This window comes from Gadus chalcogrammus, chromosome 6, assembly GCF_026213295.1.
Source record: "Gadus chalcogrammus isolate NIFS_2021 chromosome 6, NIFS_Gcha_1.0, whole genome shotgun sequence".
NCBI classification, from domain to species: domain Eukaryota; kingdom Metazoa; phylum Chordata; class Actinopteri; order Gadiformes; family Gadidae; genus Gadus; species Gadus chalcogrammus.
This window is the reverse complement of record NC_079417.1, coordinates 3,161,143-3,176,809: the sequence shown is the minus strand read 5'-3', so window position 1 is coordinate 3,176,809 and position 15,667 is coordinate 3,161,143. Positions and strand designations below refer to the sequence as shown.

The 15,667-nt window shown below is 42.7% G+C and overlaps 2 protein-coding genes and 1 long non-coding RNA gene across 3 annotated transcripts; 2 read left to right on the top strand and 1 right to left on the bottom strand.

Annotated features, from left to right (window-relative positions):
* The first annotated feature begins 2,259 nt into the window (after positions 1-2,259).
* On the top strand, positions 2,260-4,718 carry LOC130384492 (zymogen granule membrane protein 16-like). The gene is made up of 6 exons (XM_056592714.1): positions 2,260-2,317; positions 2,423-2,475; positions 3,051-3,174; positions 3,519-3,618; positions 3,758-3,850; positions 3,956-4,718. Exons 1-6 carry the CDS (start codon positions 2,307-2,309, stop codon positions 4,091-4,093), a joined length of 519 nt encoding a protein of 172 aa, XP_056448689.1. The 5' UTR covers positions 2,260-2,306; the 3' UTR covers positions 4,094-4,718.
* Positions 4,694-9,367, bottom strand: LOC130384491 (CKLF-like MARVEL transmembrane domain-containing protein 8). Its single transcript, XM_056592713.1, has 4 exons — positions 9,163-9,367; positions 6,257-6,430; positions 5,874-5,993; positions 4,694-5,256 (listed from the first exon to the last, which is right to left on the bottom strand). Exons 1-4 carry the CDS (start codon positions 9,301-9,303, stop codon positions 5,170-5,172), a joined length of 522 nt encoding a protein of 173 aa, XP_056448688.1. The 5' UTR covers positions 9,304-9,367; the 3' UTR covers positions 4,694-5,169.
* On the top strand, positions 5,455-12,729 carry LOC130384493 (uncharacterized). Its single transcript, XR_008895880.1, has 3 exons — positions 5,455-5,686; positions 6,248-6,478; positions 12,128-12,729. It is a non-coding gene; the product is annotated as an uncharacterized LOC130384493 (long non-coding RNA).
* Positions 12,730-15,667: the final 2,938 nt, after the last annotated feature.

Below are 15,667 nucleotides of genomic sequence, written 5' to 3'. Positions count from 1 at the left end.
ATGTGTAGTTGCATACATTATTTGCCCTGATGTGTGTACATGCATTATTCCTTTGCAGCGGAGTTCATAAATTATGAATTCAAGTGTTGTCAATAATTGAAAGATGGAGATTTATGTGGTTGTATATAGTTATTATTAAAGTAACAGGGAGCTGTTAAACTAAACCTTTTTGTGGACGTTGTCTACTGCGGCCCGTGCCAAATTTAGGGTCGTTGACCTGTTTTTATTGGATCAAGTAAAATGCATAACGATTCTCTGAGGATTAATTTTCCTGTTTAAATTAGAAGAACGTTCTTTTTTTGCTACACTGTCTCTTCAGATCCGATACTGTGCACCTCCTGAGATCAGAATCCTGAGATTAAATCAGAATTCTGAGAATAAAGTCAGAATTCTGACATGAATCTCAGAAGTCTGAGAATAATGTCAGAATTCTAACATCAAAGTCAGAATTCTGAGATTAAAGTCAGAATTATGGGTAGGCTACCTGTAACGAACGAAAGATTTAGAGTCACTTTAATCTTATTCTGAGATTAAAGTCACTATTCTGACTTCAATACCCAACCTTCTGTCTTTAAACTCAGAACTCCAAATAAATACACTTGTGGCCCTTATCCTTTTTCTCCTGAACTGTGTTTGAGATGCGTGCTAATCTTAAAACACGGCCACCGCAGGTTTTGCTGCATTCCATTCCATTTCCAGGACTGATGTCGGGGACTTTCCTTGTGGGCGGGCATTTCGGTAAAACATGTCGAATGGTTGGGGAACTCCGCCTCCTCTTGCCAGTCAGGAAATGATGTTGTTTCTCTCAACACAACAATGCAGGACTACACAAATGTGAAGTATTTTTTGCTATGCAATACCATCTTAAACCAAAGTACAACATAAGGACTTCTCTCCCACCCAGGGCCACTTCAGCAGTCTTATTTTAGGGAGAATCTTTTGCAGGCAGGTGTATTCAGAACAGCAGTCCGGCCACAGAGCTCGCATTAGAGTGTCAAGTGTGGACGTTAGGGTGCACTCACACTAGGCCATCTGGCCGTGACCGCGTGGCCGTTTTCAAACCGTGCTCAAATGGCCCCATTGTTCTCTGGCCTGCACTCACACTAGGCCATCTGGCTGTGGCCGTTGGCCGTCGCAGCTGTGGCCTGGCCACGGAAGGCTCTTGTACATACGTCATCACGTCGTAACACGTCATCACCAAGCGTCCGCTGCATGGACCATAATAAAGTCTGCCGCCAGTCAGAGTTTTAACAACAATGGATAACAACATAGAGAACATACCAACAGTTGAACCGCTTGACGCGATGTTTACCGTTTAATGGGAAAGAAGGCTCGTCGCCTTAATTATGTCCGCGGTCGTCGCATTGACTATACGTCATCCAGCTCAGGTTGCGTAGCCGTGCGTGTGCACGTGTCGGCTCATTAGCATCTGTACTGTAGCGGCCCGTTCCGTAGCAGCACACCTCTCCCAAGTGGCCAAATTGGCCCGGCCTGGCCAGACTGGCCACACTCACACTGGCAGATTTGAGCACGGTTAGGTGCTAAAACGGCCACGGCCACGGCCCGATGGCCTAGTGTGAGTGCATGTTTCGATCATGTTGCGCATCCATTCACGAAACCGCCGGTTCAGCCGAGGTCACCTGGTTTTTACTACAATTCCAGTTGACGCTTCACAAATGCTCATTCCCCATAATAATAAACAAATAAAATGATGCCACATTTAAAATATGCACCCTTTATTAAGTTATATTAATTACTGTATCAATGAACTCAAGATACAGCAAGTGCTGGTTATTATTTAGCAATGACTTTATTTCAATAATAACTACATCCAACCACAAAAATCTCCATTTATCATTTATTGAATACACTTTAATTCATAATTTAAACATTATATTACACTCTTATTCTTATAAAAGTGATTATTGGTGGGATTTGGTTTGTGTCTGTGTTGTTAATATACTTAACCGCACAACCCACTCCAGGGGACCTTGCTTACCACTCAGTTTTCCAATTCATAGTGCAAGGTCGTAATAAAGTTGAGAGAAACGCAAGTTTGTTCGCGAGTTTATGTGAGTACTGGGGCTACTGCAAAACCACCCAGCACAACTCTGGAAGAGAGAGGAGGGGCTGATTGAGAAGTATGCTGCTACTTTTGTAGAGGAAATTCTGGTGCATTTTATCTATCAGACAGTCATCAAAGAATGCTGAAATGATAACAGCATTGTTTGGAAAGTATATTTAAGTTCGACCCACAGGTTATGTGGTAACCAAAGGCTTCGAAGCAGCTCACAGGTACGGCTGTGATGTTCAACAGGTATGGTTGGGATCTTTTACAATTTGTAGTTGCATACTTTAATTGCCCTGACGTTGATACTAATGAGGACGTTTTAGTTTAACGGCTCACTGTTCTTCAATCTAGGATGCTCTCTGTCCTGTTGTTTGCGGCGGCTTGTGTTGCCTGCCTGGCAAAACGTAAGTAATCGATCCTTCCTGCTGTTTCAGTACACTTTACCAATATCTTTATCGTTTTTGTGAAAGCTTTCTCTGGAGGAAAGCAAGTCGGTACTCCATGCTACTTTACTTTGAACTTTGACTGGATGTCTGATAGTCTTCCTCTAGCCATTTGTTCATGGGTCAGAGTTTCAAGGTGTAGGAACTGGAATAATTATTATTATTATTTTATTTTTTAGTATTGTTATTACTAACTCTGTTACAGACCACTTTGCTCGTACATGTGAACACTCTCCTACTTCACTGTGTGACGGCCTTTAGCCAGTACCCTGGTCCATACCGATGACCGCTTGGACTGGATAGTCTCTCCATTGGTCATGAATCAGCTGATGAGAATCTCAGATACAAGTTCCAGATGGAAGGAAGAACTGCAATAATTTGTGTTGTTTTATTAGTTGTTCATTTTTTTTCCACGTTTGGCTACACTGTTTCTTTGAAATTACAGTACTTGCACCTGTCGGTTCAAGTACTTATGTCATATCTATTATACTGAAGCTATGCTAAGCTATATATTTTCCTTCTCTCATTATCTTCAGCCAATGAGTACTACTCATACTCTCCAGCCCTTGGATCCGGTCGTGGAACTCCCTTCGTGACCTCAGGAGAAGGAAGCATCACAGGCGTGAAAGTCTGGGAGCACCCTGGAAATTACATTGCTGGGTAAGACATACTGTACCTCTCAGTCTGACTACATCTACGCTAGATGACCACAGAGAGCAGCTTGTCTGGCAAAATGGAGGCAGGGTCAGTTTGATCCTCTGCTCCTCCTGGTCAAGACATTTTACTCTAGACTTGAGCAAGACTGTTAACCTTATTTTAGGAAACCCCCTCCCCTTTTATTGTGATTAATATGATTTTTGTAGTTAAAACTTGAATGATTATTGTTATTATTATTTTACAACATAATAGATTCGTAAAGTGTGTGTTTGTGCGTGGATGTCCCTTTGCGTGCTTATTTTATGCTGTTAAACTTTTGACACAGCTTCCCCATGTTGCTCTTCTAGTTTCCAGTTGCGTTACGGCACCAGGTGGGACCGTCTAATTGGTCGCGCTGTCCACGCCCCTCTGAGATTGGATCTATTTGAAGGAGAGACAATTACTCAGGTTAAAATGCGTCTATGCTATGTTCTTGTCAATCATTGTCCTGCAACCCATTTGTATTTTTTTTCATATGGGACTTATCACTGTACTTCACACAACCGTTTTACTATCATAACAATGCATAACAATGTTAATATTACAGGTGTCTGGAAAATACCACACATCCCACTACATCTATCAGTTGATTTTTGGGACAAGCAGAGGACGTTCTCTCATCGCAGGCCAGCCAGTTCAGGTCCTCTTTCATTAATTTATTTCTCTGTTCATTCTTATCCTTTTACTATTGACTTATTGATATTTTATTTATGTCTGAATTGCTTCTTATTTTCTGTTTTTGCAGACGTCCTTCAACTTTTACCCCGAGCATGAAGAGGCAGAGCTTCGGATTTTGAGTGGGCGGTTCGATGGCGGTGGGATAGGATCACTGGGAGCCCATTGGGGGTTTGCCCCGGAGGGTTATGGAAATAGTACTTCCTAACCAAATGCTTAAGAGTACGTCTGACTTTTGAGTTCTGAAGATTTCCTATTAAGCAGTAGAACACAATAAGCATAATCAGATCTTTGTGTGGTGTGATTGGAATCAAAACCGGGATGAGTTATAAGGTAGGTGTGTTTAGACCTCTTCACTTATGTTGGTAGTAATGGTTGAGGCTTCATTCCTATGTTGCAAACTAAATCCTAACTACTAGTAATTGTATCTATACGCTAGTCTCTAAATTGAACTCAAGGCTTATTAAAGTTACCAAAAGTTTGATCAAATATTTTGTTGTCTTCAAGAAATCCTGACGATCGCATCAACGATCGATCATTCTCCCTGAACATATTGTACACCCCCAAATTAAAACCATCCCTGGCCGAACGGTGACCTTTGCCTTCAGGGGTCAATCCTTGATACATGTGAGATCTGCCTCAACACTTTATTCTTTTAAATCACGGCTCAATTAAATATCCACAGAAGCTTGAGATGTTAAAACTACTCAGGAATTGTTGCTGACTTTTGTTTTGTGTTAATGTCTGTCTGGTGTTTTTTTTATGTCATATTAAATGTCATGTGTGGAAAATCAATAAAATAATAATGGCATCTCAAAAATGTAAGGCTTAAAAGACTCAATTTAACACTTTCAATCGACATGAATTTATTAAAAAAGTATGTTTTTTTTTTTTTACAATTTTGTAACAGTCTGTCAGTAGGTCTATTGCCTTTTTGTGGCTTTTTTTTTTAAGGATTTCAAGGTGTGGAGAGAGTTGTCCAAATGACAGCAACAACCATCTCCAAGCTAAGCAATACATTATACACTAAACACATGAACACACACACAGCCACACTGCAATCTGATAGCCCAGAAGCCCAAGATAGTTTCATCGTGCAGGTGTATGTGAAGGACCATCTGTTGTTTCATATGAATTACATTAAATACAAATATCGTTTAATTTCCAAACTTTCATGACATGATGACTATATCTTGATAGTCAGTGCGGGATGGTGGTGTTGGTTCCAAACCCTCATTGAGTGGTTCCAAACCCTCATTGAGTCTCCCAGGGTGACAGACAGAGCTACTGCTCCTCTCCGCCGGCTCTCCAGACCCTGTAGCCGAGCCAGCTACTTCCTGCATAGCACAGTGTCGTCAGGAACGCAAAGAGCTGAAAGCAGCGGGGAGGGGAAGGGATAGACATTACGGTAAAGTGGAAACGCCTATTGAGATGACACAAGGCATTTATTTGATATTTACATATATATATATATATATATATATATATATGTAAATATATATATATTTACTCTGTAAATATATATATATATATCCCAGGATGCATAGCGGTTCCCATTAGGACTGGTTTGTTATGCAACTACACTGTCAAACACATGTCTGCGTGTTTATGTTTATTCGACACTTAGGCTACACGTCACTTTGCGTGGTTATCGCTACTACATAGCGATTAGGGGAATGATTCCCTACCAACTCACTAACGGGCAAACGAACGACCATCGAAACGAACTAATGATGCTGCGGCCAGCGGGGGCTTGACCGAGGGAACGGGGATGCAGCCGCAGGTGTGAGAAATACTTCCGGTGAGTTGGCCCACCAAATGTGATTTTGTGTTAATTAAGCCTATATGACAACATTACATTTTGCCTGTTAAGGTGGGGAAGTGGATTTAAAGGCATAATATGCAAAAATGACTGAAATTGCGTGAAAATACTGTTAAAGTCTTTACCAATACTTTGTAAAGTCCCAACAGAAGACAATAGTTCCTACCGCAGATGATGCCCAGCAATTGTAGTTGTGGCGCCCCCTGGTGGCTCTGCTGACTGACGCCGTGCTTACTGCTGCGTTCACCAGATACAGCACAGTGGCACTACCATTAAAACACACAGACTAGAAGGAGGATAAAGCATACATACGATTATTAAAACATAGACTGTGTGTGTGTGTGTGTGTGTCTGTGTCTGTGTCTGTGTGTGTGTGTGTGTGTGTGTGTGTGTCCGCAAATTCACCTCCTCTGTAAAGCAAAACAGTTCATATGTATATTTGTGCACATATAATAGAACCAGAAAGGCTTTTGCATGTTTTACGGTGACCCAGTTAAAGTTGCGGCCATTTTGTCAGTACTTTGACGGCTTTGTCTTTAGCTTGGTTACCACTTTGTTCCACGGGACCCATGTTGCCCTGACGTGAGCCCGGCTGAGGAAGACGATGAAGAGGCCGATGGTGAGAACCCAGCAGAGGATGGCCACAAACATCACCCAGCCCAACGCAGGCACGCTGGAGTACTCCGTCCCACCGATCAGAACCCAGACCAGAAGACCGCACGTCTGGAAGAGAGGGGCGGAGGTGGTTCCCGAGGGCTGGATGGCCTACAGGTACTGTAGGCATGACTTGAGAGCTATTACTTGAGACTAATTTATCAGGTATTAAGTATGTGCTATATAAGTGAGTCAAAATGCAGCCTGTGAATATTGTTTGTTTCCAGTTTACTGCCCCTGTCCATTTCATGGTTTAGATTTTAAACCGCACTTCACACAATCCTATTCCACAGTGGTCTGCTGTGCCTCTCAACTGTTAAAGGGAAAACTATTTCTTGAATAGAGAAATATATAATAAATAGCTGCAGTGATTTCCTATTTCCACGACAACACTCCCTTCCTGCCCCGCCACAAAACAATTCTCCCTTGTTTGGTTTCAGACAGGAAAAGGTTTTTCTGGCCCAAATCCATTTGATTGCAGTCGAGTCGACATGACTGGGTTTGGAATTTAAAATTCCGTAAAAAAAGTTTCATACTTTACTTAAAGGAAACGCATATAAGATACCCACTTGCCGGTTGTATTTACAAGGCTACATTAGACATCAGGCTTGGTACTTTGTGTCATCGAATCGTCGTTGTTAGAATCATTTGCACTTGCAGCTTGAAAGAGGTTACAGAAAGACCAAAAACACTCCCAGAAAGTTCAAGACCGCCCGCGATAAAGACTATGTGAAAATGGCATTCTTTCTCTCATGAAGTGTTCAAAATAGCATGTTTAACCTTAAGATGGCAGCTAACAAAAGCAAACGGTTGTATTGTTCCTCTTTCATTCATAGCAATTAAATTAATCCTTTATCCAGGTAGAGAACAAAGGTTGAGATTTAAATCTCCTTTGCAAGAATGACCTGGCCAAGAGGTGTGTGTATTGGTGGTTATAGCAACCATCCGATAGCAATGCTTAAAGCACCTAGCTTGCGGTATATGTATATCTTAAGGATTTTACTTGTGTTCCTCGCAAAGGCATTAGACAGTGCATGATATAGGAAAACAAAGCTCTATCTAAATAGAATGTGTCAATGCAACATCTCCAGGGTCTGATAACTGGTATCTTGGGGTTGTACCTTTCCTACCAAATCTCAGCCTGCAGCTCACTGGGGAAAGGAAGGGCATGTTGAGGCAGAGGGAGGAAGAGGACCTGCAGATGGCTTTGTGTTTGGTAAACTTCCTGATTTGATCAAAAACAGTGGGATGTGCAGGGATGTGATAACATAGGAACTGTGTTCTGTTTACATAAATGTGCATCCATCTCTTATTGGCTGCTGCATGTGAACAGCAAGAAGACCATTTATATTGGAACGGTGAAGCCACTAAAGTTATATTTCACATTATTATTTACTTTAAAAAGAGAATAGATACAATGGTATTCAATAGTTAATCCTGCCCTTTGTGTTAGGTTTATACTAGAGCCATCACTATTAGAGTTTGTCCCTGTTTTCTCAACAGACAAATTTAATAAGTTTCACACTGATGCACTCACACTCATACTCACTCAAGTTCTAATACAGTCATACTCACACTACTCACACGCTTACTCTCATACTCATACTCTCATACTCATACTCACACTACTTACACTCATTCTCTCATATTTATACTCATACTTTCATACTCATACAAACACTCACTCCTAGTCACACTCTCTCATACTTATACTCTTATACTTACACTTAATCAATCTCAATCCTACTCGCACTACTCACTCTCATTCTCTCCTACTTATACTTGTTCTCTCATACTCACACTCACTCACACTACTACTACTAATAATAATAATACATTTCATTTAGAGGCGCCTTTCAAGACACCCAAGGTCACCTTACAGAGCATATAGTCATCATTCAAAACTATGTAAAACAGACTAAGAATAAAAGGAAAACAGAGGTTAAACATGAAGAATAATAATAATTAATAACACTCAAAGACGCCTAAAGTGAAGGGGGGACCTCACTAACCACCACCAATATGTAGCACCCACTTGGGTGATGCACGGCAGCCAATCGGTGCCAGAACGCTCACTACACACCAGCTTGAGGTGGAGAGTTAGGGATGAGGTGGAGAGTGAGGGAAAAGAACACCCACATTTAAACATTATCACCCACATTTAAACACTATGGACCACACGTAAACCCTATCGACCACATTTAAACACTATGGACCACATTTAAACACTACGGACCACATGTAAACCCTATCGACCACATGTAAACCCTATCGACCATATATAAACACTATCGACCACATTTAAACATGTAAACCCTATCGACCACATTTAAACCCTATCGACCACATTTAAACACTATCAACCACAATTAAATACTCACAGTCGTTCTGTCATACTCATACTCTCATACTCATACTCACACTACTCAGTCATTCTCTCATACTTATACTCATACTCAAACTACTCACAGTCATTCTGTCATACTTATACTCATACTCTCATACTCGCACAACTCACAGTCATTTTGTCATACTTATACTCATACTCTCATAATCATACTCACACTTCTCACAATCATTCTGTAATGCTTACATGTATACTCATATGCACACTCACGCATACTCAAACTACTCACAGTCATTCTGTAATACTTATACTCACACTCTCATACTCATACTCAGACTACTCACAGTCATTCTGTCATACTTATACTCACACTCTCCTTCTCACACTACTCACAGTCATTCTGTCATACTTATACTCACACTCTCCTGCTCACACTCTACACACTCCTACTTACCATCTCGGCCAGGAGCAGCAGTCCTTTGGGGCTGGCCGCCAGGTGCTGATCGAAGGCCAGGGTGGAGGACGTGGAGGGGTAGTGGTCCGGTGGTGAGGGGCCCGGGGACCGCCCGGGGGGGGCCACTGCGGCGCCCTCCATGCTGGGTGTGCAGAGGGTCTCTGTCGGGGCGCGGGGCGGCTCCTCCAGCAGAGGAAGCCCTCGCTTCCAGGGCTCGGCTCGTCCGTCGTCCTGCTAGGGAGGGGCTTATGGGAGGGACGGTGTACCCAGGAAACAGGCTGCTCCGTCTGTAGAGTGGGGGGGACGGTGTACCCAGGAAACAGGCTGCAGTGTCTGTAGAGTGGGGGGGACAGTGTACCCAGGAAACAGGCTGCTCCGTCTGTAGAGTGGGGGGGACGGTGTACCCAGGAAACAGGCTGATCCGTCTGTAGAGTGGGGGGGACGGTGTACCCAGGAAACAGGCTGCTCCGTCTGTAGAGTGGGGGGGACGGTGTACCCAGGAAACAGGCTGCTCCGTCTGTAGAGTGGGGCCTTGATGAGGAGAGTATCCATGGGGATATGTTTACACGTCTACCGTACTTGTGGACCAGGGGCAAAAGAACGGAATAGGTGTTCTATTTCGACCCTCTCCCTTTTGATTTCGGTCTCCCGGTGGCTTGTAGCTTTAATTTAGTTTCATATTTAATTAGATAACATGTTTTTTACATTAGTATTCAAAGTTCAAGGCTGCAAGAGCAACCTTCTGTGACTGAAAGTGATTGATGTTGTGGATAGATTTGCGTGTGTGTGTGTGTGTGTGTGTGTGTGTGTGTGTGTGTGCCTGTACACGCCCTTGTTTCTGTGTATGAAAACGTCTCTCAGCGTGCGATTAAAAAGCTTTTCGATTGATAATTTTGACTTTAATTAATCAAGCGTTTTCATTAATAAGGCTTTCTAATATTTAAATGTTGTCATGTGTCGGTGAAACAAATGGATGAGATCGTTCCAAAGTGACTCAAAAGGTCAAACTTCACATCTCCATGTGGGAAATTTAATCATGTTCAGTATCAGATTAATAAAACGGACCAAAACCGAGAGAACGCAGATGATTATAGTGACCAACAGGGGGCAGCAGATACACACTGTCTCGCACTCAGTCCCCTCCACGTGAGCTATAAGGTCCATCCTGTATGGGCTCCATTGTTTATTAATGGTCAAGCATTGTCAATACAGTGGAGCGAGAGCGCTCACCAGAGCATTTCTCTCCGAGCCAATACATTTCCTATATGTGCTGCTGCCTAATGGCTATAAATGACACAGCGCAACCAGGGCTTATTTGATCTTAAGAGGAACCTATACACTCAACTACTTTTAGACCCTTTTGTCCAGGTTGAAATCCATGAGGAAGCACAATGTGATGAGAAGACCATGTTACTTCCTGGTACTGTGATGTAAGCGTTTATGTGAAAACACAGTTTTACATCCATCCATTCAAAAGAGAGGTCAGAAAACAATCAGTCTCCACGCCACGGCAATGAGTAGGATGGATAGATGGATGGATTGAAGTAGGGATGGATAGATAGATAAACAGTGCATTACAAAAGCGTTATAGGCCTATATTTTTTCCTTTAGATGGCAGCAAACCCACAGATATAGGCCACTCCCCAGTCTTCCTATAAGGTCACCGCAGTATGGCGATCATATATGCCTTTACCTTTACCTTACCTTCTCATAATATAGCCCAAAAGCTTGACCCATGATTCAATAATTGGACCATGCAGGAAATATGTGATCATTTATCTTCTGTTTGACTCAGGAGTCTGGCAGAGACCTACTTGGCATAGGGCCGTTCCCCGGACCTGAACACTTGGTTGCTAGATTGCAAACAGAGCGCTGCAATCAGTTGAAGTATTTGGTTGCTGCTTGCAATGTTCGCCGTCGGATCACCCGGAATACGTGTGTGTATTTGTTATTGTGCTCACTGGACATTGCTTGGTTAACAATACGTTGGCCTTGAGCTATATGGATAGGATAGATGGACCAGTGTTGTGTCCGCATGTTTTACACAGGATGGTTTCCTGTGTAAAAGACCATTGATGGCTACTGTGCTGACAATATTACCACTAAGAATACTGACCTGTTTTAATGTCAACGCTATAAAACAGCCACTTATGACACCTCCTCTGATATAGGACTGCTCCGATTAGAAGTTAAAGTCGTCATAAAAATGTGAGAATCCACCATCTTGAACACACTACATGGTACCCAACAATTCTTATATTTTAACGGGCTCTTTTCTTTCTATTATTTACTTATAAACTTCTAACTTTTCCAAGATTTAATTACATTTTTACATTCATTTGTGTGTGTGTCTGTATGTATTCCATTTTTTTTAACATAGAAGACCTATTATAAATTTGCCTAGCCGTTAATGATGCGCACATCGCAAAGTCAATACTATTTAGCAATCTTATCCTCTCTGTGTCTATGTTGATTCTGTGGTTTTAATCCAGTTCATCACGTGGGGCTATCATTTGATCCTATTGCTAAATGAATGCGGTTTAACACAAAAACAAATGTAAATTAATGAATGACAATAATCTGTAGGGTTAACTGAAAGAAAAAAAGCAATTCTTTTTCAGCATTGTCGACGATTGAATGCACTGTGGTCGGGTGGATTCAACACAAACGTAATTTACAAGACTGTTAAGAAGCATTCAAATCTTAATCTTAAAAGTAGTTTATTAATTTCTGCCCTTTTTTCTCTCCCTTCTCATTCTATTGATTTAGTTTAATTCAAGGGAATTGAAGCTAACAAGGCTACGCTTCGCTAGCCAAGATGGATGGGAGTGTTCGACTGTGTGGTCCGTGGCGATCGAGAACAATTAGCTTCCTTTCGGTTGATCCTTTCATGGTGTGCCTGGAGAGTCACATCTTAAAAGTTAATCAATTAAAAAATAGATTGATGAAATTCTCTTCTCCTCAGCTTGGATATGGTCGTGGCGGGAGGTCAAGGTCTTCAGCAGAAATCGATGAAGCAATTGAGAGAAAGGAGTACGAGGGAGACAGCATGCTTTTCCATTATTTTCATTTTTGTTGTTTTCCGTGCTTGAAATGAAACCCGGGCTGATTCAATTGACAACCATAGATTTATCGAGAACAGAATACATAGAAAATGTCGAGGTACTCCTCAAGCAGTACCTTCTTAAAGCGATGATTCTCCCAACTGCCACGCCTACTCATATTTATCTAAAACATCAATTTGTTCTGCTCATGCTGTCCCTTTGCAACAGGCTAGACAAGAGAGTGTGAGCTAGTACCACATAAGAGTCATATTGCACCCTGAGTACTCGATCACATTCACATAGTGTCTCTCTGAAGCTGTTCATCCTGCCTTCCATCTGCTACACACTGACCCTATGTCTGGCTGGTTGTCATGGCGTCGCATGACCGAACCCTATCCAAACTAATAGTGTGCATGAAGAAGATTACTTAAAGGGCAAGGAGTAGAAGTGACCGAACGCTTGCATTTTCTCTCTCTCTCTCTCTCTCTCTCTCTCTCTCTCTCTCTCTCTCTCTCTCTCTCTCTCTCTCTCTCTCTCTCTCTCTCTCTCTCTCTCTCTCTCTCTCTCTCTCTCTCTCTCTCTCTCCCTAAATCTCTTTCTCTCTGTCTGTGTCTTTTCCTCTCTCTCTCTCTCTCTCACCTCTGCTGTTTTATCATGGAGCCTTTATATTTCCCATCGCTCTCTAACACAAAGCCTCACCACTGTCAGCTGCTCTACTCCTGGGCACAAACACACACACACGTACACACGCACGTACGTATACCCCCAGATACACAGCTGTACCCACCACTACTAGCCACTTACTCTGCATGGAGATGCAAAAAACACCAAACTTCTAACACACGAAACTCAACACACACACACACACACACACACACACACACACACACACACACACACACACACACACACACACACACACACACACACACACACAGAGATGCATGGCTGCCAGCACAGATGTTACTAAGTAATTGGCCAGCGTGGCTTCCTGCTGTGGAAGATTATTTTTTTAATCCACACACACACGCACACACACACACACATGCAATCACTCAAATACATACTACAACACACACACACACACACACACACACACACACACACACACACACACACACACACACACACACACACACACACACAATCACATCCCTAGCTACCACAGGTCCAACCCCTCCCTGCTGAAACCACATGCTTTGCCATCAGTTCTAAATAAAGACGTGCGGTTCACCGGAGGGTACGAGCTAGCCTGCTAACGCTACTATTACCGCTTGTTCCTCTCCACAGGGAGGGAGCCTGTCAACTACACACCATACATAGAGGACGTTTTTTTCTGTACAATTCTAGGAACACGTTTCCTCATTTCTAGAAGCCATGTGACCATAAAACTCAGATCCCATCTTATTCTGATGCACTTCTTCTTCGAGTTGAGAGATGAACCAAAAAGGAAAACCCTGTCTAATTTTATGAATGAGAAGAGCCCGGGTCAAAGTGTGAGGAGAACAACGACGTGGTTGTCCGCTCGTGTCTATAGGGGGATTGAGTTTGAACCACCACTTCTGCAGGAAGCAAAGAACTCCTCACAAGGCCTTAGATTTCCAATATATAGGACAAATGTATTTGTTGTCATTAAAGTAACCCTGTACTATAACCGAACATACTAAGCAGACGACTCGCCAAACCAGCGATCTGAACACCGACATCGGCTGTTGACTTATTCTGATTGGCCGAAATTAATAGCAAGTGACCTGCCGTGAACGTACAAAGTTGTACCAGAGATGGCGCTGTCCCTTCGGTCTCAGTGGTCGGTAGCCTACTAATTTTTCCATCTTGTCTCAAGGGACTTTCCCACCAAATCACCACCAAGCCAAATGTGTCTAACATGTTCTTTCTGCTAGAATGTGACTGTAGGGTCTGTGGCAGATTGATTTTTGTGTGTGTTGTTTAAATTACAATAAATTATCCAGAATTTCCACATAACTTGCTGATGTTCATACAAAGTATTATTTTGCTGAGCAGAAACGAATGTGTGACAAGCAGGTGAAAAAAGTAAACAGTAATTGCATTTTAAATAAAACATTGTATAACTAAAACACGGTGAAACTATTTTTACTCAAGGCTATGTTGTGTTGTAGGCTAATACCGCTGTAGCCGTTAAAGTCTGAATAGCGCTCGGTCAAATAAACGATTGCAATGATTTACCTTTATTAACACAAAGTGTCCCCATAGCTCGGCTTCCCCTTGCCTGTTATTGCATCATGGGATTCATGAAACACAGAGCATTTCCCTTGGTGGACTATTCTGCATAATATCACAGCAGGGGTTCTCTATTGTTGGACTGCAAGGCTTGTCTGAACCATTAAAACCATTGTTCACCTTCCACTTTTTTTCGTATACTTTTCGTATGATGGGCATCAGCTCGACGGACGAGAGTTGTGATTTGATTGGCCCGGCTAAATGTGATCGTGGACGCATCCAGGATAAACAGCTTGTTATTAGAACCGTAAACATTTTTTTTCATTCAAAGGTTATGCGCTATTGCAAATATGGGTTATTTGATGTTGTGTTGACATTTTGCGTAATGGTATAAATAGCATCAGTTACAGTATATACAGCCACGCTGGAGCCCAGTAATAGGTCTTAGTTTTGTTGTAGAGGCAGGCTTTGCACTTCAGAGCCGAGAGACAGGCAGACACACAGACAGTCAGAGAATCAGACATACAAGCAGGCAGTCAGACAGACAAACAGACAAGGCAGGCAGACTCATACTGTGGGTCTGCAATTAAGAGCTCATAACCTTGCGCACATAGGGGAGGGAGGGAGAGAGAGAGAGGGAGAGAGAGAGAGGGAGAGAGAGAGAGAGAGAGAGAGAGAGAGGGACAGAGAGAGAGAGAGAGAGAGAGGGAGAGAGAGAGAGAGAGAGAGAGAGAGAGAGAGAGAGAGAGAGAATAAGATTTGGTGGAGAGATGGACGTATCAAACGGCAGCCGCCTGCTGAGCGGGGAATGGGATCGCTCTCTGGCACCGCCATAAATATTTCAGCAGATGACTTGAAGCTCTCTGTACCTCTCTCTCACTCTGTCACTCTCTCACTGCGTGGATATGTATCTCTCTCTCTCTCTCTCTCTCTCTCTCTCTCTCTCTCTCTCTCTCTCTCTCTCACCCCTCCCCCTCTCTAGCTGATAACAAGTTAACCCCCCCCCCTCATTCCCTCCCCATCACCCAGCACCCTCCTAGCCCACCATCCGCACCCAGCCAACATCAACCACCACTTTCACCTCTCTCTCTCTCTCTCTCTCTCTCTCTCTCTCTATCTCTTTGTCTGTCTCTGTCTCTGTCTCTGTCTTTCTCTCTTTCTCTCTTTGTCTCTGTCTCTGTCTCTGTCTCTGTCTTTCTCTCTTTCTCTCTTTGTCTCTGTCTCTGTCTCTGTCTCTGTCTGTCTCTGTCTCTCTGTCTCTC

Bases quoted from the DNA above. Each gene is read 5' to 3' on its own strand.
- LOC130384492 (XM_056592714.1), top strand. The intron at 3,175-3,518 runs GTAAGACATACT...TTGCTCTTCTAG, and splicing joins CCTGGAAATTACATTGCTGG to TTTCCAGTTGCGTTACGGCA. The intron at 3,619-3,757 runs GTTAAAATGCGT...TTAATATTACAG, and splicing joins AAGGAGAGACAATTACTCAG to GTGTCTGGAAAATACCACAC.
- LOC130384491 (XM_056592713.1), bottom strand. From the start codon at position 9,303: ATGGAGGGCGCCGCAGTGGCCCCCCCCGGGCGGTCCCCGGGCCCCTCA. The intron at 5,994-6,256 runs GTAACCAAGCTA...TCCTCCTTCTAG, and splicing joins GGGTCCCGTGGAACAAAGTG to TCTGTGTGTTTTAATGGTAG. The intron at 5,257-5,873 runs GTAGGAACTATT...CGCTGCTTTCAG, and splicing joins ATTGCTGGGCATCATCTGCG to CTCTTTGCGTTCCTGACGAC.